Here is a 25,256-nt window from a genome sequence, read left to right as displayed (position 1 = left end):
TATTAGTTGGAGGCTAATTACTTTACAATATTGTAGTGGTTTTTGCCATACATTGACCTGAATCAGCCATGTTGCAAATTCTTATTTCTAGTCTTATTTCCTACAGTTGTATAGAAAGAATTTTAAATTTATCATTCTTTTACATATTAATGAAAATAGGGGAAAACAATAGAATGGGAAAGACTAGAAATCTCTTCAAGAAAAGTAAAGATACCAAGGGAACATTTCATGCAAGGATGAGCACAATAAAGGACAGAAATGGTATGGACCTAACAGAAGCAGAAGATATTAAGAAGAGGTGGCAAGAATACACAGAAGAACTATACAGAAAAGGTCTTCACGACCCAAATAATCACGATGGTGTGATCACTCACCTAGAGCCAGACACCCTGGAATGTGAAGTCAAGTGGGCCTTAGGAAGCATCACTATGAACAAAGCTAGTGGAGGTGATGGAATTCCAGTTGAGCTATTTCAAATCCTAAAAGATGATGCTGTGAAAGTGCTGCACTCAATATGCCAGCAAATCTGGAAAACTCAGCAGTGGCCATGGGACTGGAAAAGGTCAGTTTCCATTCCAATTCCAAAGAAAGGCAATGCCAAAGAATGCTCAAACTACCGCACGATTGCACTCGTCTCACACGCTAGTGAAGTAATGCTCAAAATTCTCCAAGCCAGGCTTCAGCAATATGTGAACCGTGAACTTCCAGATATTCAAGCTGGTTTTAGAAAAGGCAGAGGAATCAGAGATCAAATTTCCAACATCCATTGGATCATCAAAAAATCAAAAGAGTTTCAGAATAACATCTATTTCTGCCTTATTGACTATGCCAAAGCCTTTGACCGTGTGGATCACGACAAACTCTGGAAAGTTCTTAAAGAGATGGGACCACCTGACCTGCCTCTTGAGAAATCTGTATGCAGGTCAGGAAGCAACAGGTAGAACTGGACATGAAACAACCGACTAGTTCCAAACAGGAAAAGGAGTATGCCAAGGCTGTATATTGTCACCCTGCTTATTTAACGTATATGCAGAGTATCTTGAGAAACACTGGGCTGGAAGAAGCACAAGCTGGAATCAAGATTGCCGGGAGAAATATCAATAACCTCAGATATGCAGATGACACCACCCTTATGGCAGAAAGCAAAGACCTAAAGAGCCTCTTGATGAAAGTGAAAGAGGAGAGTGAAAATGTTGGCTTAAAACTCAGCATTCAGAAAACTAAGATCATGGCATCTGGGCCCATCATTCATGGCAAATAGATGGGGGAAACAGTGGAAACAGTGACAGACTTTATTTTGGGGGGCTCCAAAATCACCACAGATGGTGACTGCAGCCATGAAATTAAAAGACACTTACTCCTTGGAAGAAAAGCTGTGACCAACCTAGACAGCATATTAGAAAGCAGAGACATTACTTTGCCAGCAAAAGTCCATCTAATCAAAGCTGTGGTTTTTCCAGTACTCATGAATGGATGTGAAAGTTGGACTATAAGGAAAGCTGAGCACCAAAAAATTGATGCTTTTGAACTGTGGTGTTGGAGAAGACTCTTGAGAGTACCTTGGACTGCAAGGAGATCCAACCAGTCCATCCTAAAGGAAATCAACACTGATTATTCATTGAAAGGACTGATACTGAAGCTGAAACTCCAATACTTTTGCCACCAGATGCAAAGAGCTGAATCATTTGAAAAGACCCTGATGCTGGGAAAGATTGAAGGTGGGAGGAGAAAGGGATCACAGAGGATGAGATGGTTGGATGGCATCACTGACTCAATGGACATGAGTTTGAATACACTCTGGGAGTTGATGAGGGACAGGGAGGCCTGGCGTGCTGCAGTCCATGGGGTTGCAAAGAGTTGGACACGACTGAGCAGTTGAACTGAACTGAACTGATAAATACAAACAATAAATGCTGAAGAGTGTGTGGAGAAAAGGTAAGCCTCCTACATTGTTGATGGGACTGTAACTTGGTATAACCACTATGGAGAACAGTATGGATGTTCCCTAAGAAACTAAAAGTAGATCTACCATGTGATCTAGCGGTCCCACTCCCAGACATATATCAGGAGAAAACCATAACCCAAAAAGATAACATGCACCCCCACTACTTACAATAGCCAAGACACAGCAGCAACCTAAATGTCCATCAACAGAGCAATGGATAAAGAAGATGTATATATATATATATATATATATATATACAGTGGAATATTACTCAGCCATAAAAAGGAGGAAATGATGCCATTTGCAGCAACATGGATGGACCTAGAGATTATCATAAATGCAGTAAGTCAGAGAAAGACAAATATCATAGAATATCACTCGCATGTGGAATCTAATTTTTTAAATGATACAAATGAACATATTTACAAAACAGAAACAAACTTTTGATTACCAAAGGGGAAATGTCAGGGGGAGGGCAAATCCAGAGCTTGGGATGAATATGCACACACTACTATATATATAAGATAGATAACCAACAATTGTATAACAGCAATTGTATAACACAGGGAACTCTACTCAATATTCTGTGAGAACCTGTAAGAGAAAAGAATCTAATAAAGAATGAATATATATGTATGTATAACTGAATCACTTCGCCATACAACTGAAACTAACACCACATTGTAAATCAACTATACACCAATAACACTAAAATTTGAAAAACTAAGTAGACTAGTTGTTGCTAGGGCTGGAGCAAGGGGGAAATGAGGAGTGATTGCTAATGGTATGGAATTTCTTTTGGAGTGATAAATATGTTCTAAAGTTAGATAATGGTGATGGTTGTACAACTTTGTGAATATGAAAAAAAGCCACTGAATTGTACACCTTAGAAGGGTGAATTTTGTGATATGAAATACGTGTATTTCATGTGAATTCATCTTGCCAATTGAGATTTTGCCAGTTATCCTGACTTTCAAGAGTATAGCCGCTGCTATAAAACAAGGGATTCTCTTAATCTTATTAGCTAATATTTATTGATCTTTCATTGTGGAAAATAACTGTGTATAAATGAATCCTCATATAACTTTATATAGAGTCTGCAAAGAGTTGGACGTGACTTAGTGACTGCACAACAACAAGTTTATGAGACAGATATTTTTCCATTTTTAAGGAGATTGAAGATTGTATGTTAAGTCACTTCAGTAGTATTTGACTCTTTGCAACCCTATGGACTATATAGCCCACCAGGCTCCTCTGTCCATGGGATTCTCCAGGCAAGAATACTGGAGGTGATTGCCATGCCATCCTCCAGGGGATCTTCCTGACTCAGGGATTGAACCCATGTCTTTTATGTCTCCTGCATTGGCAGGAGGGTTCTTTACCACTAGCACCAACTGACATTGAAGCTTAGAGAGGTTAAAGAATTCGCCAAGGTTACCTAGTAATTAAGTGACAAAGCCTGGGTTTGAACTGTTTGTAAGACCAAGAGCCCATTATCCTAATAATCATTTAGTCACCAGAAAGCCAACCAGTGTTTTATGCAGTTGAATTTATCAAATGGGTCAAATTTGTGAGGCAAAAAACCTATAAAAACTTCCTACTGCTCTAGACGGAGGAATGCAGTTGGAAGTCAAAGAAGTTTCTGACATTGCTCTACCTGGAAACCTTAGGAAATCACACCCACTGACAGACCCTTATGGAAAGTCTAACCTTAAGACAGAGGGATAAAATCCAAGTCAGGGATTGATTTCATCCTTCTAAGCCTGTCTAAGAAAGCCATCCTTCTCCACTCACCAAGCGCATTCTTCTAAAACAGAGAAAAGGCAAGGAGTAATGAAGTCCTTGGAAACTTGCAGAAGAAATACTTAGTTTTTCCCTGAGATTTTTTTTTCGTGATTTTTGAATTGTGATTTTTGAAATCATGATTAATAAAATATTTAAGGGAATTTGTTGTTTAGTAAGGACATTTGTTGCATATTTAAGAGCATTTTTTTCTCAGTTTTTATTACTTCAAAGTAATTTTTTAAAACTTTGATGGGCAGATTTTCTGAAGAATTAACCAAAAGCACAGAGAAATATGATTCATCTGTACAGGACAAATCACATGGCAGAGTTACCATACTAGCAAGACATATGCTTCACAAATCCTGCCATTTTCACATAAGAAGGGAGAATTATGATTTTTTTGACTTATCAGAGCTCAGAATTGAAAGAGATCTTAAGTCATTTAATTCACTCCTTTCCAGCTTCTGCTTGAAATTTTGAAATAAGGGGAGGTTCACAATTACACAAATTTTTTTATTATTAGAAAAAGTCTCTATTTTTACTGACCTCACTGTAAAGGAATAAGAATGTAGTGGAAATAGGCAATAATGGAAGCTTTTTTCTCTAGAAATTATAAACAAAATACTTACACCTTTTTTGTTTCAACAGCTAAGGACAGAGAAGGGTAAGAGCAAATCTAAAGGTCCTGTGATAGAGGAAACTAGAACCTGATCTTAATGATTAATATATATATAATTTAAACTATATAAGAAGTGGTAACTAATGGAAATGATAATTCGTGTCACAGTTTTGTGTTGATGAATCTGAATTTTTTTTTTACTTTCCTGTAGTTGTAGTGAATAAACATCTTCTTTTATCTATATGACAATCAAGAAAACACTAACTTCAGAGTATAACTGCATTATTTTAGCTCTGAAGAGATCTTGAAGGAATTCAATGTAATATGTTTAATCAATTCAACTTTAAGTGTAAAATACCAAGTGTGATAGTATAATGAGCAAATTAAGTTTTTTCAATATAAAATAATAACATGATTACATTAAGAAGGAAAGTATATTTTTGTTTAGCTAATGTTTCTCAAAAGTTTGTGGTGGATTTCAGTACTTACTGCCATAATCTCTTCTCTAAATTCTCAATTATTCCAAGGCCGGGAAAGAATATAGAAGCTATAAACTGCCACAAGTTAACTTTTTCCCTGAATTTTCTTTCATGCTGTAAAATCCATGCCCTCTTCTGTGATCCAGTTTTCCACATTACACTCAGGAAACCAGCTAACTTAAAAGGTTGCTCACCTCCATGAAGCTCTATCATCAGGCCACCAGGGGGCAGAGATAGACACTTGGACCAGAGCTCAACAGGCCTCTAGGATGGTTGCAGATTAGGAGTCTGTGACTTGTTAGTTTGCTAAGAATGGGCCCAGAGATAACAGAAGGAGGGAAAGTTCAGGAACTGGGGATACAGGAAGGCCAGAGCGAGGTCTGGCTGATTCCGTGACAGTTTGTCAGTTGCTTTGGTCGTCGTTAGGTTAAGAGAAAGAGAAACCCTGATTGAAACAGCCTCCCTGCCCACCGTTTTTTGGCAGGGAGAGGAAAACAACTCATTTAAATTCAAGGTGGCAGTCTAATCTTGAGGGTCACATATCCCCATTTCTGGCCTACATTGCTACCCGAAAGTGGAACGTCATCATCTGCCTGTAAGATTAACGCATGAGGAATAACCACTTCATCCCTGCTCCTGATTTCATCACAGTGTTGAGACCCAGCTGAGTGGTGTTAGTAGAGAGCTGTTCCACCTGAGAGCTTACATTCCACTGAAACAACCTATGCACTGAAATGACTCTGTCTCTGAGAAAGTAAAATGCCTGGAGAACCCCCAGACCTTAAGGACTGAAGGTGATAGAAGTCTCATTGTAAACACTTGGACAGTTTTCGCTGGCAGCGGTCGGCACCCAGCCCGTGCTCCTGAGTGGCCTGTGAAGCACCAGAACAGGACCCATGGATCGCACTCACAGGGGCTCCTACCACTCAGCCTGCTTCCTCCTGTGTCAGCTGCTACCTAGCTGTCCAGCCTTACGCCCGTGACCCTCCCTCCAGTGTATGCGATTGCCTACATGCCTGCTTCTGTGGCTGTGTGCATGCTGATTCTTCTTCTGGGGGCCCTCTCTCCCTCACCCCAATCTTTATCTCTTCAGTAAACTCTCCCATAACCAGTCCCTTGTAGAAAATACTTTGCTGCCTGTATACCACCTCAGCCTCAGCCCTGTTGACATTTTGGGCTGCCTAAGTCTTTGTTGTTGGGGGGCTGACCTGTGAATTTGAGGATGTTTAGCTGCATCTCTGGCCTCTGCTCACTAGATGCCAGTATCACCACCCCCTCCCCCAAGTTGTGAGAATCAAAATTATCTCCTGACATTTGCCAAATGTCTGCTGGGGATATGGGAGTGGGACCCATCCTCCAGCTGAGAACCATTGCTTCACACATTTGTACAGCGCAATAGACCTTTGTACATGTTTGTATGTAATTATTTTAACTGTTTGACTGCATGTCTGCCCCCTCCCTAAGTTATGAACAGCTGCTGTGTTATGCAGTGTCATGCTTACCTTGACGGTATACAGCATTCATTGGATCAAGTTCTTTGTCAAATAAATGGCTATGAAATGCCGATGATCACCTAGAAATCATGTCCCCAAGTTAAAAAAAAAAAGTGTGTTTCATCTTGAATGTTTTGTTGTTGGTTAAAATGTTTAACAATGCTTAGTAAAGACGATTGTACTAAACATTGAAGTCAGCACATTCTTGAGTCTTTGGCCCTGGGGCAAGAATAGTGGGTTAGGCGAGACAAGCCTTGTCTCCTTCCAGAACGATGAGTAACCTTGGCTAAGATGTCTTAACTCCTCTGGGATCAGTTCTTCCATCTGTAAAATATGAATTCCTGACGCTTCCCTTCCACCTCCAAAGTTTGTAATTCCAAAACCTATTTAGCAAGAGGTCCAAAAATCTCACAAAAAGGCATTTCAAGATTTTATTTCACTATTCAAAGATAAAGTTTTGGGCAAGGGGGCAGTAGACAGTGATGTTTAATAAACTGCATACCAGCTCTGTGATGACCTAGAAGGGTGGGAGGGAGGCCCCAGAGGGAGGGAGTATATGTTTACATATGGCTGATTCGTGTTGTCTTACAGCAGGAACTAACACAACATTGTAAAGCAATTATACACTAATTAAAAAATCTTAAACTACATACCAGGTTTTACCATGTAATTGGTAATCGGGGGGGAGTGGAAAACGAAAATATAGTCATAAGCCAAAGCTGCTTTTCTTTTCCAACCCTCAGTTTTATCATATGTTAAATGGAGATAGTAGGGAGCTCCCCGGTGGTCCAGTGGTTAGGACTCCGCCCTTCCGCTGCAGAGGGCACAAGTGCCATCCCTGGTTGAGGAACCGAGACCCCACAAGTCACGTGGCAAAGCCAGAAAGTGTTTAAATAAATAAAAAAAAAATAGAGACAGTAATACATACCTCATAGGATTGTTTCGAGGATTAGATGAGATAATTTATGTAAAGTACTGAGCAGTATCTGGCATATAGTAAGCACCCAATAAATAGCCATAGCTATTGTTATTGTTATTGCACTAACATTGATGCAGAAAATAGTTTATAATGCCCCTTCAAATTAACTTTGTCTTGAACTATAACAAGAGATATAAGTATCTATAAGAGGTATTAATCTTAACAAGAGGTATTAATCTTCAAGAACTCCAATGGAACTTAATATAAATTGAAAGTTCAATTTTCCATCTTCGAGACTCCAAGGAAGCTACTGAGAAGTCAGTTATTTCCTCTTTTATGCCCCAGCAGCACCTAGCAGAAATTTCCGTCATAGAGTTTATTTCACTGCATCATTATTTATTTTTTTGAAGATCTTTTTATTTACTGACTGTGCTGTGTCTTCGTTGCTGCATGGTGTTCTCTAGTTGTGGCGAGCAGGGCCCACCCTTGGTTGCGATGCTCAGGCTCCTCATTATGGGGGCTTCTCTTGTTACAGAGCAGGGGCTCTGGGTGTGCGGGCTTCAGTCATTGTGGCGCGTGGGCTCAGTAGTTGCGGTTCTTGGGCTCCAGGGCACAGCTTCAGCATTGTGGAGCGCCGGCTTAGTTGCCCCTTGGCACATGGAATCTTCTCAGAGCAGGGATCTAATCAATGTCCCTTGCATTGCAGGGCAGATTCTTAACTACTGGACCAGCAGGGCCCTTCACTACATTCTTTCTTTCTTTGTATTATAACTGTTTTCACATCTCTTCCCCCCAGTTGTGAGCTTCTTACAAGTGAAAGTGAAAGTCGCTCAGTCGTGTCCCACTCTTTGCGACCCAGAATTCTCCAGGCCAAAATACTGGAGTGGGTTGCCTTTCCCTTTTCCAGGGGATCATCCCAACCCAGAGACTGAATCCAGGTCTCCTGCATTGCAGGTGGATTCTTTACCAGCTGAGCCACACAGAGAAGCCCACGAATACTGGAGTGGATAGCCTATCCCTTTCTCCAGCAGATCTTCTGACCCAGGAATCAGGCTGGGGCCTCCTGCATTGCAGGTGGATTCTTTACCATCTTGGATATGATCTTATTCATCTTTTTAACAACATGGGTCTGTCATACTATCAAAAAATTTTTAATTTTATTTTTAATTGGAGGATAATTACTTTACAATGTTGTGTTGGTTTCTACCACACAAGAACATAAATCAGTCGTAAGTATATATATATGTCCCTTCCCTCTTGAACCTCCCTCCTACCCTCCACCCTGCCCCACCCCACTCCTCCAGGTTGTCACAGAGCACTGGGTTGAGCTTCCTGCGTTACACAGCAGCTTCCCACTAGCTAGCTGTTTCACATATGGCAGTGTATCTGTTCCAGTGCTACTCTGTCAATTAGTTCCACCCTCTCCTTCCCTGGCTGTGTTCATAAGTCTGTTCTCTATGTCTGCATCTCTATTCCTGTCCTGCAGATAGGTTCATCAATACCATTTTTCTAGATTCCATATATGTGCATTAATATACAGAATTTTTTTTTCTCTTTCTGACTTACTTCACTCTGTAACAGGCTCTAGGTTCATCTACCTCCCTAGAATTGATTCAAATTTGTCCCTTTTTATGGCTGAATAATATTCCATTGTATATTTGTACCACATCTGCTTTATCCATTCACCTGTCAGTGGACATCCAGGTTGCTTCCATGTCCTGGCTATTGTACATAGTGTTGCAGTGAGCGTTGGGGTGCATGTGTCTTTTTGAACTGTGGTTTTCCCAGCGTACATGCCCAGGAGTGGGATTGCTGGGTCACATGGTAGTTCTGTTCCTAGTTTTTAAAGAAATCTCCGTACTGTTCTCCATATGGTTGTATCAGTTAACATTCCCACTGACAGTGCAAGAGGGTTCCCTTTTCTCTATATCCTGTCCCCCATTTATTGTTCGTACATTTTTTGATGGTGGTCATTCTGACTGTATGAGGTGATACCTCATTGTAGTTTTTAATTTGCAAAGAATCCGCCTGCAGTGCAGGAGACCTGGGTTCTCTGGGTTGGGAAGATCCCCTGGAGAAGGGAAAGATTTACCCACTCCAGTATTCTGGCCTGGAGAATTCCATGGACTGTTATAACAGTCCATGGGGTCACAAAGAATCGGACACAACTGAGCAACTTTCACTTTCACTTTTCATTGTATCTGACAATGAGCGATGTTGAGCATCTTTTCCATGTGTTTATTGGCCATCTGTATGTCTTCTTTGGAGAAATGTCTTTTTAGGTCTTCTACCCATTTTTTGATTGGGTTGTTTGTTTATCTGATATTGAACTGCATGAGCTGCTTGTATATTTTGAAGATTAATCCTTTGTCAGTTGCTTCATTTGCAATTATTTTCTCCCATTCTGAGGATTGTCTTTTCTTCTTGTTTATGGTTTCCTTTGCTGTACAAAAGCTTTTAAGTTTAATTTCCCTGGTGGCTCAGACAGTAAAGAATCTGCCTGCAATGGAGGAGACCAAGGGTCAATCTCTGGATCAGGAAGATCCCCTAGAGAAGGAAATGGCAACCCACTCCAGTATTCTTGCCTGGAGAATCCCATGGACAGAGGAGCCTGGAAGGCTACGTGGGTCGCAAAGAGTTGGATGTGACTGAGCGACTAACACTTTCACTTTTCAGGGCTCATTTGTTTATTTTTGTTTTTATTCCCATTATTGTAGGAGGCGGGTCATAGAGTATCTTGCTTCAATTTATATCAAAGAGTCTTTGCCTATGTTTTCCTCTAAGAGTTTTATAGTTTCTGGTCTTACATTTAGGTCTTTAATCCATTTTGAGTTTATTTTTGTGTTTGGTGTTAGGAAGTATTCTGATTTCATTCTTTTACACTAGCTCTCCAGTTTTCCCAGCACCACTTATTGAAGAGACTGTTTTTCCCCATTGTATATTCCTGTCTTCCAGCGGCTACTGGAGCAGGAAATATAACACTGTTAGAATTCTTTTCTACCACTGGCAGCTGACGCTCAGAAGGCCGCCCTGCAGGCCCTCCCCTGCTGCTCAGCACAGGCAGCACTAACATAAAGAGAAGCACAAAATCATTAACCAACGAGAAAGGGTCACTACTTCATCCAAGATCCATTATGAGGATCTCAAGAAAACACTTTTTTTTTCTTTTCAGAGTAAAAATGGAGAGACTAAAAAGCTCTTTGTATATTTGAGTTTCTAATAGTAAATAAGAAATGAATGAACCAATTAGTCCATGCAGAGGTTCATCCTGACCAGGATTCCCTTTCCAACAGAGGCAGCTAGTGAAGTTTTATCCTAGATTCTGTTCTAGAAAAGAAGGTATGGAGCCCAAGCATTAGCCATAGAGAGATTTGGTTTGAGTCTAGTCTCTGTGATAATGGGACATGTGACCTAGATAGTTAAAGTTCTCAAAACCTCAGCATGAAAATACTTCTTTAAAATTATTTTGTAATTTAAAAATAATGCATCATTAATCATCATAAGGTAAATGCAAATCAAAGCCATAATTAGATACCATTTCACACCGATTAGGATGACTATAATTAAAAAGATAGATATGGGGATTCTCCGGTGCTCCAGTGGTTACAACTCACTGCTTTCACTGCCATTGGCCCAGGGTTTGATCCCTAGTCAAGGAACGAATATCCCACAAGCCACATGGCGTGGCCAAAAATTAAAAAAAGAAAAAATAGATAACAAGTGTCCACCCAACACAGAGCACCTAAATACATAAAGCAAATATAAGCAGACATACAGGGAGAAGTCAACAGTAACATCATAATAGTAGGGGACTTTAATACCCCACATGCATCAGTAGATCATCTAGACAGAAAATCAATAAGGAAACACTGCCTTAAACACTATATTAAAACAGCTGAACAAATATATATAGAACATTCCATGCAAAAGCAGTAGAATACACATTCCTTCAAGTGCACGTGGAACATTCTCCAGAATAGATAATGTACTAGGCCACAAAGGAAGTCTCAACAAACTTAAGAAAACTGAAATCATATCAGGCATCTTTCCAACCACAATGCCATGAGACTAGAAATCAACTACAGGGGGAAAAAAAACACATGGAGGCTAAACAATATGCTACTAAACAATCAATGGATCACTGAAGAAATCAAAGAAGAAATTAAAAACATACCTGGAGACAAGACTTCTGGTGGTTCAATGGTTAAGACTCTGTGCTTCCAATGCAGAGGATGCAGGTTCAGTCCTTGTTCCGGAAACTAAGATCCCACATGCCTTGCAACATGGCCAAAAGTAAATAAATAAAATTATCACATCTTAAAGGAAGTACCTGGAGACAAACAAAAATGAAAACGCAGTGATCCAAAAATCTATGGGACACAGTGAAAGCAGTTCTAAGGGGGAAGTTTATAGTGATACAAGCCTACTCCAGGAATAACAAAAATCTCAAATAAACAACCTAACTTTATATATATAGGAACTAGAAAAAGAAGAATAAACAAAACTTGAAAGTTAGTGTAAGGAAAGAAATCATAAAGGTATCAGAGTGGAAATAAATGAAATCGGGACTTGAAAAACAGAAAAGATCAATGAAACTTCAGAATTTTTTTTAAAGATAAACAAAATTGATCAACCATTAACCAGACCCATCAGGAAAAAGAGAGAGCCCAAATAAATGAAAACCAAAATGAAAAAGAGATTACTGGGTACAATTATATACCAATAAAATGGACAACCTAGAAGAAATGGAAAAATTCCTAGAAATGTACAGCCTCCCAAGACTGAATCAGGAAGAAAGAGAAAATATGAACTGACCAATTACTAGTATGAAATTAGTTGAATCAATAATTCCAAAGCTCCCAACCAAAAAAAAAGCCCATGACCAGATGACTTACCATTTAGAGAACAGTTAACACCTATCCTTCTCAAACTGTTCAAAAAAAATTGCAGAAGAAGAAATGCTTCTGAACTCATTTTATAAGACCAGTATCATCCTGGTGCCAAAACCAAATATCACCATAAAAAGAAAATTATAGGCCAAAATCCTTGACAAACATCTATGTAAAAATCCTTACAAAATACAATATTAGAGAATCAAATTCAACAATACCTTAAAAGGATCATATATCATGATCAGGTAATCCCAGAGATGCACAGATGGGTCAGCATTCACAGGACATCACATTAACTGTATATTGTCACCATGCTTATTTAACTTATATGCAGAGTACACTGGGCTGGATGAAGCACAAGCTGGAATCAAGATTGCCAGGAGAAATATCAATAACCTCAGATATGCAGATGACACCACCCTTATGGCAGAAAGTGAAGAAGAACTAAAGAGGCTCTTGATGAAAGAGGAGAGTGAAAAAGTTGGCTCAACATTCAGAAAACTAAGATCATGGCATCCAGTCCCATCACTTCATGGCAAATAGATGCGAAAACAGTGACAGACTTTACTTTTCTGGGCTCCAAAATAAACTGCAGATGGTGATTGCAGCCATGAAATTAAAAGATGCTTACTCCTTGGAAGGAAAGTTATGACCAACCTGGACAGCATATTGAAAAGCAGAGACATTACTTTCTCAACAAAGGTCCATCTAGTCGAGGCTATGGTTTTTTCAGTGGTCATGTATGGATGTGAGAGTTGGACTATAAAGAAAGCTGAGCACCAAAGAATTGATGCTTTTGAACTGTGGTGTTGGAGAAGACTCTTGAGAGTCCCTTGGACTGCAAGGAGATCCAACCAGCCCATCCTAAAGGAGATCAGGCCTGGGTGTTCGTTGGTAGGCCTGACGTTGAAGCTGAAACTCCAATACTTTGGCCACCTGATGCAAAGAGCTGACTCATTTGAAAAGACCCTGATGCTGGGAAAGATTGAGGGCAGGGGGAGAAGGGGATGACAGAGGATGAGATGGTTGGATGGCATCACCGATTCAATGGACATGGGTTTGGGTGAACTCCAGGAGTTGGTGATAGACAGGGAGGCCTGGCATGCTGCGGTTCATGGGGTCTCAAGGAGTCGGACATAGCTGAGCAACTGAACTGAACTGAACTGAAAATTATATGATAATTTCAATTGATGCAGGAAAAGATTTTGACAAAATTCAACATTTACTTGTGATTAAAAACTCAATGAAGTGGGTATAGAGGGAATATATACCTCAACATAATAAAGGCCATACATGACAAGCCCACAACTAATGTTACACTCACTAATGAAAAGCTAAAAGATCAGGAATAGGACAAAGATGCCTACTCTCACCACTACTCTCACCACTTTTATTCAGTGCAGTATTGGAAGTCCTAACTATAGCAGTCAGACAAGAAAAAGAAAAAAAAGAAATACAAGTTGAAAAGGAAGAAGTAAAACTTTCACGGTTTGCAGATGACATTATATTATATGTAGAAAATCCTCGATACCACCATAAATCTACTAGAACTCATCAATGAATTTGGTAAAGTAGCAGCATATGAAATTAATGCACAGAAATCTGTTGCATTTGTATACATTAACAATGAACTGTCAGAAAAATTAAGAAAACGGTCCCAAAGAAACATTAAACCCTGCTGTGATGCTGGAGAAAAAAAAAAGAAAACAGCCCCATTTACAGTCCTATCAAAAAGAATAAAATACCCAAGAATAAATCTAAGGACATAAAAGACCTGTACTCAGAAAACTATAAACAGTGATAAAAGAAATCAAAGATGAAATAAGCAGATGGAAAGATACTCTGTGTCTGTGGATTTGAAGAGTTAATATTGCTAAAGTGACCATACTTCCCAAAGTAATATACAGATTCAGTCCAGTCCCTATCAAAATACCAGTGGTACTCTTCACATAAGTCTAAAATTTGTATGGAAGCATAATAGACCCTGACTAGCCAAAATAATCTTGAGAAAGAAGAACAAAGCTGACAGTATCACATGCTCTGATTTCAAACTCTACTACAAAACTACAGTCATCAAAACAGTATGCTGCTGGCATAGAAACAGACAAATAGACCAAGGAATAGAACACAGTGGCCAGAAATGAACCCACATTTTATAGGCAATTAATCTAGGACAAAGGAAGCAAGAATAGTACAGTAGGGGAAAGACAGCCTCTTCAGTAAATAATGTTGGGGAAATTTGACAGCTACATGCAAAAAAAAAAAACAGCTGGATTACTTTCTCACAGGATACACAAAAATGAATTCAAAATGGGTTAAAGACATATATAAGACCTAAAACCAGAAACCTTCTAGAAGAAAATAAAGACAGTAAGCTGTCTGACATCACTCTTAGTAATATTTCTTTGGATATGTCTCCTCAGGCAAAGGAAATAAAAGCAAAAATACCCAAATGGGACTTCATCTAAGCTTTTGCATAGCAAAGGAAACTATTAACAAAATGAAAAGGCAACCTACTGAATAGAAGGTATTTGCAAATTTATATCCAATAAGGGGTTAATATCCATAGTATACAAAGGACTTACATAACAAAAGATAAAAAAGAAACAAACTGATTTAAAAATGATCAGAAAATCTGAATAGACATTTTTCCAACAAAGACATACAGATGGCTACAGACTTAAGATGCTCAACATTAGTAATCATCAGGGAAATGCACATCAAAACTGCAATGAGATATCACCTCACACGTTAGAATGGCCAGTATCAAAAAGATAACAAATAAGCCGTGTTGGCAAGGACGTAGAGAAAGGGGAAACCCTTGTGAACTGGGAATGTAAATTGGTACAGCCACTGTGGAAAATAGTACACAGATTACTCAAAAAATGAAAAATAGAACTAGAACTACCTCATAATCCAGCATCTCCTTTCCTGGGTATTTATCCAAAGAAAACAAACTTATCCAAAGAAAACTAATTAGAAAAGGTATATGTCCCTCTCTGTCATTGCAGCATTATTTACAGCAGCCAAGATAGGAAGCAACCTAAATGCCCATCAATAGATGAGTGGATAAAGAAGTTGTGGCATATATTTTTATATAATGGATATTACTCAGCCATAAAAAAAGAATGAAATCTTGCTTTTTGTGACAGCATGGATGGACCTAGAGGGTGTTGTGCTAAATGAAATCAGTCAGAGACAGACAAATACTGTCTGATTTCACTTATATGTGGAATCTAAACTTCAGAACCAATGAACAGACATAACAAAATAGAAACAATTCTAATTACAGAGAAAAACTAGTGGTTGCCAGAAAGGAGGGAGTAAGGGAGGAAAGAAATCAGTGAGGGAGATTAAGAGGTACAAACTTCCAGTTGCAAAATAAGTCATGGGTATAAAATGTATAGTATAGCTATGTGATATCTTTCTATGCTGACAGTATAATCACAGTGACTATCTTGAAGTGAATAGAAACATCAAATCTCTACATTGTGTAACAGGAACTAATATAGCATTATCAATTATACTTCAATAATAAATTGATAGAAAAAGAGATCATATGTGTGGTTACTCAGAAGCAGGGGGTTGTGGAAGAGAGAATTCAGTGAAGGTAGTCAAAAGGTACAGATTTCCAGTTATATGTATAGGGATTAAATGTACATGATAAATATAATGAATAGTAGGATGTTATATATAAAAGTTAAGAGAGAAAATCCTGAGTTCTCATCACAAGACATTTTTTCTATTTCTTTAATTTTGTATCTATATAAAATTATGAATGTTCACTAAACTTACTGTCATAATCATATTGTGATATAATACCTTAAACTTATGTGCTGTATGTCAATTATATCACAATAAAATGGGAAGAAAACAAGGTGTTGGCAAGGATGTAGGAAAACTGGGACTCTCGTATACTTCTAGTGGGAAGGTAAAATAGTGTGGCACCTTTGGAAAACAGCCTGGCAGTTCCTCAAAATGTTAAAGATATAGTTACTATATGACCCAGCAATTCCACTCCTAGATGGAATGCCACTCCACCCAAGAGAAAAGTTGTGCATGCATGTTGATGGGGCTTCCCAGGTGGTGCTAATGGTAAAGAAGCTGCCCGCCAGTGCAAGAGACATAAGAGATGCAGGTTCGATCCCTGGGTCAGGAAGATCCCCTGGCGGAGAGCATGGCAACCCATTCCAGTATTCTAGCCTGGAGAATTTCATGGACAGAGAGGAGCCTGGCAGGCTACGGTCCATAGCATCACACAGAGTCAGACATGACCAAAATGACTTAGCACACATCAGTTCAGTTCATGCATGCATATAAATGTTGATAATAGTATTATTTTTTAATAGCCAAAAAATAAAAACAACCAAAATGCTCATTAACTAATGAATGACTAAACAATATGTAGTGTAATATACAATGGGATATTATTCAGCAATAAAAAGAAATAGTGCCAATCGTTGCTAAAATGGACGATCTTTGAAAATACTATATAACAAGTGACAGTAGCCAGTCACAGAAGACCACATACTGTATGATTCCATTTATATGATATATCAAGAATAGGCAAATCCATCCAGACAGAAAGATTAGTGGTTCCTTAGGCTGGGAGTGGTTGGGGAGAAATGGGTAGTGATGGCTAATCGGTACTGTTTCTTTTTGGAGGTGATGAAAATGTTTTAATATTGAGAAGATAGTTTCACAATTCCATGAATATACTGTAACCCCCTGAAGTACATTGTAAATAGGTGAATTTTACAGTTTGTGAATTATTCCTCAGTAAAGCTTTAACCAAAACAAACACCTAAGATGCCACAAAAATGATACACACAACAGCGTGAGATATTTAGATTCAGATACAAGTCCTTGAACCTAGTGAGGAAGTGTGGTTGCCCAGAGGAAAATGGTGGAGCCGAGGAGGGAGCAGTGCTCAGTGCTTCAGGCTCCACTCAAAGCGCTGACCTGCTGACTGAGGTGGTCCTTATCTTGGACCCACAAACGCCTGTCTCTCAACAGACCACTGACCTCATGACTAGCCTGTCCCTCCTCCGCTCTGCCCAGGAAAAGAGAACCCTTGGGGTGACACCAGGCAGCCCTGCAAAGCAGTGCCCGGCGTCCTCAACCCCCAGCCACGCACCCAGCAGCTTATCAACGACCTCACGTGATGTTGTCTCCCGTTCCGCCCTGTCCCTTCTGGGTAGCGGTCCTGTGAGAACAGAAGAGAAAGCCTGCGCCCCAGCGGCTGCCAGTTTCTGGCCTCGCCGCGGGCTTGATGGTCTGCTCCAGACTGAGCTTGAACAAGCCGAGCCCGGGTGACTGGCTACAGGGGGCGGGAAGAGTACCACGGAGCCAGAGGTCGGGGCAGAAAGGGAGAAGCGGAGCGCGGGGCGGGCGGGCGTGGGGGCTCAGGGTGAGCGCGCCAGGCTGGCGGCAGCGCCCAGCGGAGAACAGAGCCAAGGTCACGGGGCCGGAGCCAGGGCCCCCATTCCCACCAACCGGTTGGCAGAAATCACAGGCTTTCTCTGCCTTTGACCCGCTATTTTAGTTTATCAACTGCCCAATCAAAATCCAAGCCCGTGGTAGCTTGTCACAAGTCTCTGGGCAGAAAGCGCTGTTTCAGGTTAGAAAGGGGACTTCGCAGTCCGGAGTCTTTCTCTGAAGTTTCGTTTTTTCTGAGAAAGGGGAGGGGCCAAGTTGGTTGCCTTGGTTGCTTTTTTTTTTTTTTTTTTTCCCTAGTGATTAGATTAGCAACTCTCACTTTCTGGAAAACTGGTTCCTAATGGCAGTAAGTCTCTCTGGGAGAAGTTTTGAAAATTAATAGGGTTGCCTTTGCTTGTTCCGTTGATGGGGTCACTCTAGATATTTAAGGGCTGAGCCAGGGACCCCAGCCCACACACCCACTCTGTTTCTTTCTTCCTCTCTATCTTTGAAAACCCTGCTTGTAATCTGGGCTTTACAATCACATGATGAGGTGAGTTTTGTTTTGCAATTATTTTAATTTTTTTCCTTGATTATTTACTGATCATTTACTATGTCAGACCCATATATGCTGAATTTTCCAAGAAGGCAACTACTAGGCAACTCAAAGGAAGATATATATTTGGGTTTTTTGTTTGTTTGCTTTTGGTTTTTTAGCTAGAGATTTTTCACCATTTCAAAGAATCATACCACAGCAAGCAATACCATATCTGAACTGGAGCCATGCATATAAAGCAATCGACATTGACTCAGTCGTCAATGTCATGAGTGACAGAGATCCTAGACCAGTTGCGAGCATCTGACACTTCTTTACAGTAGCCAGTGCAGCCAGGCTAGAGCATTCACATACTAAGTTGCTTAGCTTTCATAATCAAATTAGTAAGAAGATTACCATTAAACAGTTGTTATAAACAGGAGGTGCTAGATATGACTGGAGTTGAAGCCTCTAATCTACACTGGAGTCCTAGGGACTGTGCCCACCTCAGTCTGCCAACCCTGAACTTGACCACTAACTTCCTCTCCTAGAACTCTTAACAGGTAATCACTGGTAGTAGCTGAGAACTCTTCATTTTATAGATAAGGAAACCAATGATAAGAAATGTTAAAGAGATTTGAAAAAGGATGAACTGTGACAGAGGCAGGTCTAGACACTCTGGAAACAACTCTATAGTTGTTGTTTTTTTTTTCCCCCCACCAGCTCTGTATGAAGAAGTTTTTCCTTGTATCTCCTGCTGTGGTTTTAGGCAATTTTATGTGTTCTAGTGAGCTGTGAAAATAAATAACCACTGGAAATAAAGCAGTTGCCTAGAGCTTTACATTTTACGGAGCTCTTCTTACCACTGCCCCCTTCTCAGAATAACCCTGGAACAGAACCTGACTCAGAGTAGACACTCCATATTCACTGAATGAATGATTGACCAAATAAATGAGTAAACATTTGATGTAAAGATGATTCTCCCATTTATGGATATGGTGACAAAGAATCAAGACAGTAATAATGACTTTTCCAATTTCTTTTGTGGAGTTAGAATTAAAACTTAAACAGAACATGACTTTTCCCTTTCCATTCGTGAAATTAGGATTTAAACTCAAGTCTGAGTTCAGTGGCATTCACTCACACTTTAATGCTTTGTTTTTGGTGTTCAGTCACCAACTTGTGTCCAACTCTTTTCGACCGCATGGACTGCAGTACACCAGGCTTCCCGGTCCCTCACCATCTCCCGGAGTTTGCCCAAGTTCTTGTCCATTGAATTGGTGATGCCACCCAACCACCTCATCCTCTATCGTCCCCTTCTCCTTCCTTCGATCTTTCCCAGCATCAGGGTCTTTTCCAGTGAGTCGGCTCTTCGCATCAAAGCAATGAAACATCAGCTTCATCATCAGTCTTTCCAATGAGTATTCAGGGTTCATTTACTTTATGATTGACTGGTTTGATCTCCTTGCAGCCCAAGAGACTCTCAAGAGTCTTCTCCAGCACCACAATTTGGAAGCATCAATTCTTTGGCACTTCTTTATGGTCAGAAACTTACAACTTACAGTGGAAGTTTGTGATTACATGATGTGCTGTGCACCCAGCAGAGGAAGTTTACAGGAAACCCACAGTAGGAAACTGATGCCCCACCCATGGTCTGTGAGTCCGTCCCCAGCTTTTTCATATTTTGCTGCTATCAGTTAGCACATGCTCATTATCCCTAGGGCTGCAAATTACCCTCAGGCACTGGAGTGAGCTGGAAGTACCTTGGCATTCTATGTTTCACCCTTCTTCACACTCCTGACATCATCCAGGCTGTGTCCAAGCAAAGCCAGGCTGATATGGAATACCAAAGGCCAGCTTCTTTGCTACAAGGCAGGACAATCTCTGACATGCACTCCTGTGTTCTGAGCTCCCATGGATGCTCAGTAGGATTTTTGAAATCACACCCTCATTTGTTTTTTGGTTTTTTGTGTGTTTTTTCCCATTTATTTTTATTAGTTGGAGGCTAATTACTTTACATCATTGCAGTGGTTTTTGTCATACATTGAAATGAATTAGCCATGGATTTACACACCCTCATTTGGCTTCTTCTCATTTCCTATCCTTCATCCCCACGCCCTTTTTGCTTTCTCCTGGAAGCCCTAAATCACAGATTAATACATCCAGATCCTTGACTCAGGGCCTGCTTCTGCAAGAACAAGTCATAAGACATTCACTGACTCTTCAGATGAGGAAAATGGTATGCACAGTTGCAGACAGCTTAATATACCTAGAAAACCACTTCAAGTAACAGTATGGCATTGTGTGGCATCAAGAGTCCTCTCTGTTTTCTAAGTGAAAAACAGTAAAAAGAGGAAGTGGCCCGTGGGGGAGGGGAAGATTGCACATCACTGAGGTCTTCAGCTGGGCCTGTGTGCTATAGAAATATTAACATCTCCTTCAGGTCAGTTCAGTTCAGTCACTCAGTTGTGTGCGACTCTTTGCGACCCCATGAACCACAGCACACCAGGCCTCCCTATCCATCACCAACTCCCAGAGTCCACCGAAACCCATGTCCATTGAATCGGTGGTGCCATCCAACCATCTCGTCCCCTGTCGTCCCCTTCTCCTCCTGCCCTCAATCTTTCCCAGCATCAGGGTCTTTTCAAATGAGTCAGCTCTTCACATTAGGTGGCCAAAGTATTGGAGTTTCAGCTTCAACATCAGTCCTTCCAATAAACACCCAGGCCTGATCTCCTTTAGGATGGACTGATTGGATCTCCTTGCAGTCCAAGGGTCTCTCAAGAGTCTTCTCCAACACCACAGTTCAAAAGCATCAATTCTTCTGCACTCAGCTTTCTTTATAGTCCAACTCTCACATCCATACATGACCACTGAAAAAACCATAGCCTTGACTAGACAGACCTTTGTGGGCAAAGTAATGTCTCTGCTTTTTAATGTGCAGTAGTTTTGTAGAATCTGTGATCATCTGCATTGTGGGGGACTAAGGAAGATGAATAACTCTGTATCCAACTAATGAGAGGAGATATATGGAATTTAGTGCATAGTGAGTACTTGGGCTGCCCTCATAACTCAGTTGGTAAAGAATCTACCTGCAGTGTAGGAGACCTGGCATCGATTCCTGGGTTGGGAGGATCCAGTGAAGAAGGGATAGGCTACCCACTCCAGTGTTCTTGGGCTTCCCTTGTGGCTCATCTGGTAAAGAACCCGCCTGCAATGTGGGAGACCTGGGTTCGATCCCAGGGTTGGGAAAATCCCCTGGAGAAGGAAAAGGTTACCCACTCCAGTATTCTGGCCTAAAGAATTCCATGGGCTGTATAGTCCATGGAGTCCCAAAGAGTTGGACACGGCTGAGTGACTTTCACTTACGTAATTGATATGTGATCAAACTGTGATTTGTAGTTACATTTACTACTTGGTTTTTTTTTTTTTTCTATTAAACCCTTCTTGTGCTCTCTGAAGTATCAGAATATTTTTTTAATGCGTAACATTTCCAATTATGGTACTCACATATAACTTGATTTCTTTTAAGATATCTGGGACCCCAATTTTAGTCTTTAGGTTTTTTTATTTTTGTGAAAGCCTAGACTTCAAGGAAAAAGTGAGGCAAAATCTTGATGGCTACATCACAGACAAAATGCTGATTTTATTAAAGGCTTTGAGTTTTACCTCAAGTTTAAAACACAAGAAATCTAAGTAAAAGTGACAGCCCAAACATATTGGGACAGTAGTTGTTGACAAAAACTAGATATGAACATTTGCCTCCTCTGTATTGTTTCCTTTTATGCCATGTTTTCACTGGGGACAGTGAAAAAAAAGTGAGATATAACAATTATTACAAAAAATTTAAAAATAATAACAATGACCATTTTTGAAAAGATAGAACAAAAGTTTAAATCTCACCCCTTCGCAGGCATGGTGCGCGGCAGTTGCGTGTTGTTCAGAAAGAGTTAGTGCACTGAAAGGCTCCAAAGGAAAAGACTGTGAAATTCCTGTACCTGTGGGTGTTTCAGTGACTGATGAAAATGGTAAAGTTATAGGAGAACTCAATAAAGAGAAAGACAGAATTTTGGTAGCTGAAGGAGGTCTTGGTGGTAAATTACTTACAAATTTCTTACCATTGAAAGGCCAGAAGCGAGTAATTCACCTTGATCTAAAACTTATAGCTGATATAGGCCTGGTGGGATTCCGAAATGCTGGAAAATCCTCTTTGCTAAGTAAGATTTCTCATGCAAAACCTGCAATTGCAGATTATGCATTTACAACAATAAAACCTGAACTTGGAAAAATTATGTATAGTGATTTCAAACAGATATCTGTAGCTGAGCTTCCTGGTTTAATAGAAGGAGCACATATGAACAAAGGAATGGGCCACAAATTCCTCAAGCATATAGAAAGAACTAAACAACTGCTTTTTGTTGTTGATATTTCTGGATTTCAGCTTTCTTCCCAAACTCATTACAGAACTGCTTTTGAAACCATAATACTGCTTTCAAAAGAGTTAGAGTTGTACAAAGAGGAACTTCAGACAAAACCTGCACTCCTAGCAGTAAATAAAATGGACTTGCCAGATGCACAGGATAAATTCCATGTACTGATGAACCAACTCCAGAATCCTAAAGAATTTTTGCATTTATTTGAAAAAAGCATGATTCCAGAGAGGACTGTGGAATTCCAACAAATCATCCCCATCTCTGCAATTACTGGAGAAGGAATTGATGAACTAAAGAACTGTATAAGGAAATCTCTGGATGAACATAACAACCAGGAAAATGATGCATATCATAAGAAGCAGTTGCTTAATCTACATATTTCCAATACAATATCTTATAGTGAGCCACCATCAAAGAATGCTGTTTCGAGTCCTAGAATGGATATAACTTAAATGTATTAAAAGGGATACTGAAATTGTGTTCATTTGAAAGCTCTTTGACAGACATTTTTTAGAATGTTGGTTGTTACTAACCTGCTGTATATACCATCATTCAAGAACCATATTTTTAAAGATGTTTTGTAGTTAAGTTTATCAACAGATAAAAAAATAACTGAGAGTTAAAAATGACAGTTTATAATATTATGGTCATCCACCTGTAATAACATCCTATAGTATTCTATATGTATGTCTCTAGTGAGGTAATTTTTAAGGTTATAAAAAAGGATTCCTTATGAGCAACTAGGTTTTATTTGTTTGCTTTTGAGTTTGTCATTACCTGGTTCTCCTAAATTTGTAATAGTTCTCTTTTTTTTTGAAAAACCTCAAACTCCTGAATTTGAACATATTCACTGATAATAAAGATCACTGATAATCAGCAGATAGATCTTTGCAGTTTTAGCTTTTGGAATTTTTTCTTTCTTACTTTCTTACTTACTTATTTTCCTCCTTTGGAACACACTAATGTGTATCTCATTTTCTGTCTGTTTCACTGTCTACTTCCATATTTTAGTAAGGAGAATAAATAGGAAGTACAGTATTAAGCAGTATTATCAATCATCAATATATTCTTAGGAGATTGTAATTTCTAAATTTTTCTTGACTTTCAAAAATACTTAAAATTAGACATTTTCTTGTATTTTATTGTAAAATGTACATATTATAAAAAAGTAAAATTTAAACAGTGCAAAAGCATATATAGTAAAAAAGAAAAGTTCCAATCTTTTTGCATCAGGCTTTCCAGTTCTTAGAAAAAACCACATGTTCCTACAGGATATTTTTAATGCATGTATCTTTTTGCCTAAATGAGTTCATTATATAAATTTTTCCAAAGTTTTTTTGTTTGTCTTTACAAAATAATAGCAAGTTAAAGAGCTTCTGAAAAGTATTCTTCAGTGCTACTATTAAACTGTTAGAAATTGTTTTGGAATTTAAGGCTAAGTGAAGCCTTGAAAAGTAAAAGTGTTAGTTGCGCAGTTTTGTCCAACTCTTCGTGACTCAATGAACTATAGCCCACCAGACTCTTCTGTCCATGGGGTTTTCCAGGCAAAAATACTGGAGTGGGTTGCCATGCCCTCCTCTCAGAGATCTTCCTGACCCACGGATTGAACCTAGGTCTCCTGCATTGCAGGCAGATTCTTTACTGTCTGAGCCACCAGGGAAACCTTCAGTTCAGTTCAGTTGCTCGGTTATGTCCGACTCTTTGCGACCCCATGGACTGCAGCATGACAGGCCTCCCTGTCCATCACCAGCTCCTAGAGCTTAAACTCATGTCCATTGAGTTGGTGATGCCATCCAACCATCTCATCCTCTGTCATCCCCTTCTCCCTCCTTCAATCATTTCCAGCATCAGGGTCTTTTCAAATGAGAAAATTGGAACCCTTAACAAGTATTAAATAAAAATGTCCATATCATTCTACTTAAATTTCTTCTGATATGACAGTGTGAATGACTTCTTACAAGTGTTATTTCACTTTTATTTGTTCTGTTTTCTGTTTTCTATTCTCCACTCCTACCTCCCATCCCAGTCCCCAGATCACTGGCTTTTCTTGTATTTGTTTTCATGCATGGTATTTATTGAGTTTCTCCTTTGTGTCAGGCACTGTGCAGGGTACTGCATGTACAGTGTTGAGGAGAATAGATAGGACCAGCTGCCCTCAAGGATCTCACATTCAACAGCAGAAGCCACTGGAGATTAGAGCATTTTACAGAAAAGTAAAAGAGTGAGGAAAGCATTTGGAATTTGAACATCTCTACTGATCGTAGTGTCCAGATTTCATACTGGGTATGTTTTACATTTATGACTTGAGTCTCATTTTTCTCTCTTTCTATTATTTCTACTTTTTCTACTTCTGTTATTTCCTAAGTATAAACAAGTAGCAGTGTGTGAGGACAATTTCATCCGGTGAATTTCTGACACCATAGTCTTGCTTTTTGCTGTAACAAAGGGTAGCAGATGTGTGTTGAGGACTAAGAGGAATTGTAGCTTATTATGTCTTTATTACCTAGGTTACTACTCTACGACTAACTGAAACATTTTATGTAACTCACTAAAATGTTCCATTATTTTTATTTTCCTACCAAAAGTATACCCTCTATGCCTTTTTTTGATGGTTGATTTTTCCTCTAAATTAAAGAAGAAAATCTGAATTCCTTTTTCATTTTATAAAAAATAAGTTTAAACATTTATTTTGAAATAAATATTTTAACTGCCAAAAAAAAAAAAAAAAAGTTTAAATC

General features: G+C 39.4%; 1 protein-coding gene and 1 pseudogene across 7 annotated transcripts in view; one reads left to right on the top strand and one right to left on the bottom strand.

Moving 5' to 3' along the window:
* TRIM69 (tripartite motif containing 69) overlaps positions 1 to 17,626 on the bottom strand; it is a 43,774-nt gene extending 26,148 nt beyond the window's left edge. The window contains exons 1-3 of one of the 7 annotated variants that reach the window (XM_020900753.2): positions 17,270 to 17,626; positions 12,351 to 12,493; positions 11,415 to 11,570 (exon numbers count right to left, since the gene is read on the bottom strand). Coding sequence is in view for 5 of the 7 variants with exons in the window: in XM_020900754.2 (XP_020756413.1) it covers positions 5,023 to 5,041 (19 nt within the window). In the remaining 2 variants the exon portion in view is untranslated. The other 6 variants (XM_070469805.1, XM_020900751.2, XM_020900752.2 and 3 more) reach the window with 6 other exon arrangements.
* Positions 15,995 to 24,441, top strand: LOC139035542 (GTP-binding protein 10 pseudogene; annotated as a pseudogene).
* Positions 24,442 to 25,256: the final 815 nt, after the last annotated feature.

Source organism: Odocoileus virginianus, chromosome 6, assembly GCF_023699985.2.
Source record: "Odocoileus virginianus isolate 20LAN1187 ecotype Illinois chromosome 6, Ovbor_1.2, whole genome shotgun sequence".
In the NCBI taxonomy this organism is placed as follows: domain Eukaryota; kingdom Metazoa; phylum Chordata; class Mammalia; order Artiodactyla; family Cervidae; genus Odocoileus; species Odocoileus virginianus.
This window is presented reverse-complemented; position numbering and strand designations above follow the sequence as displayed.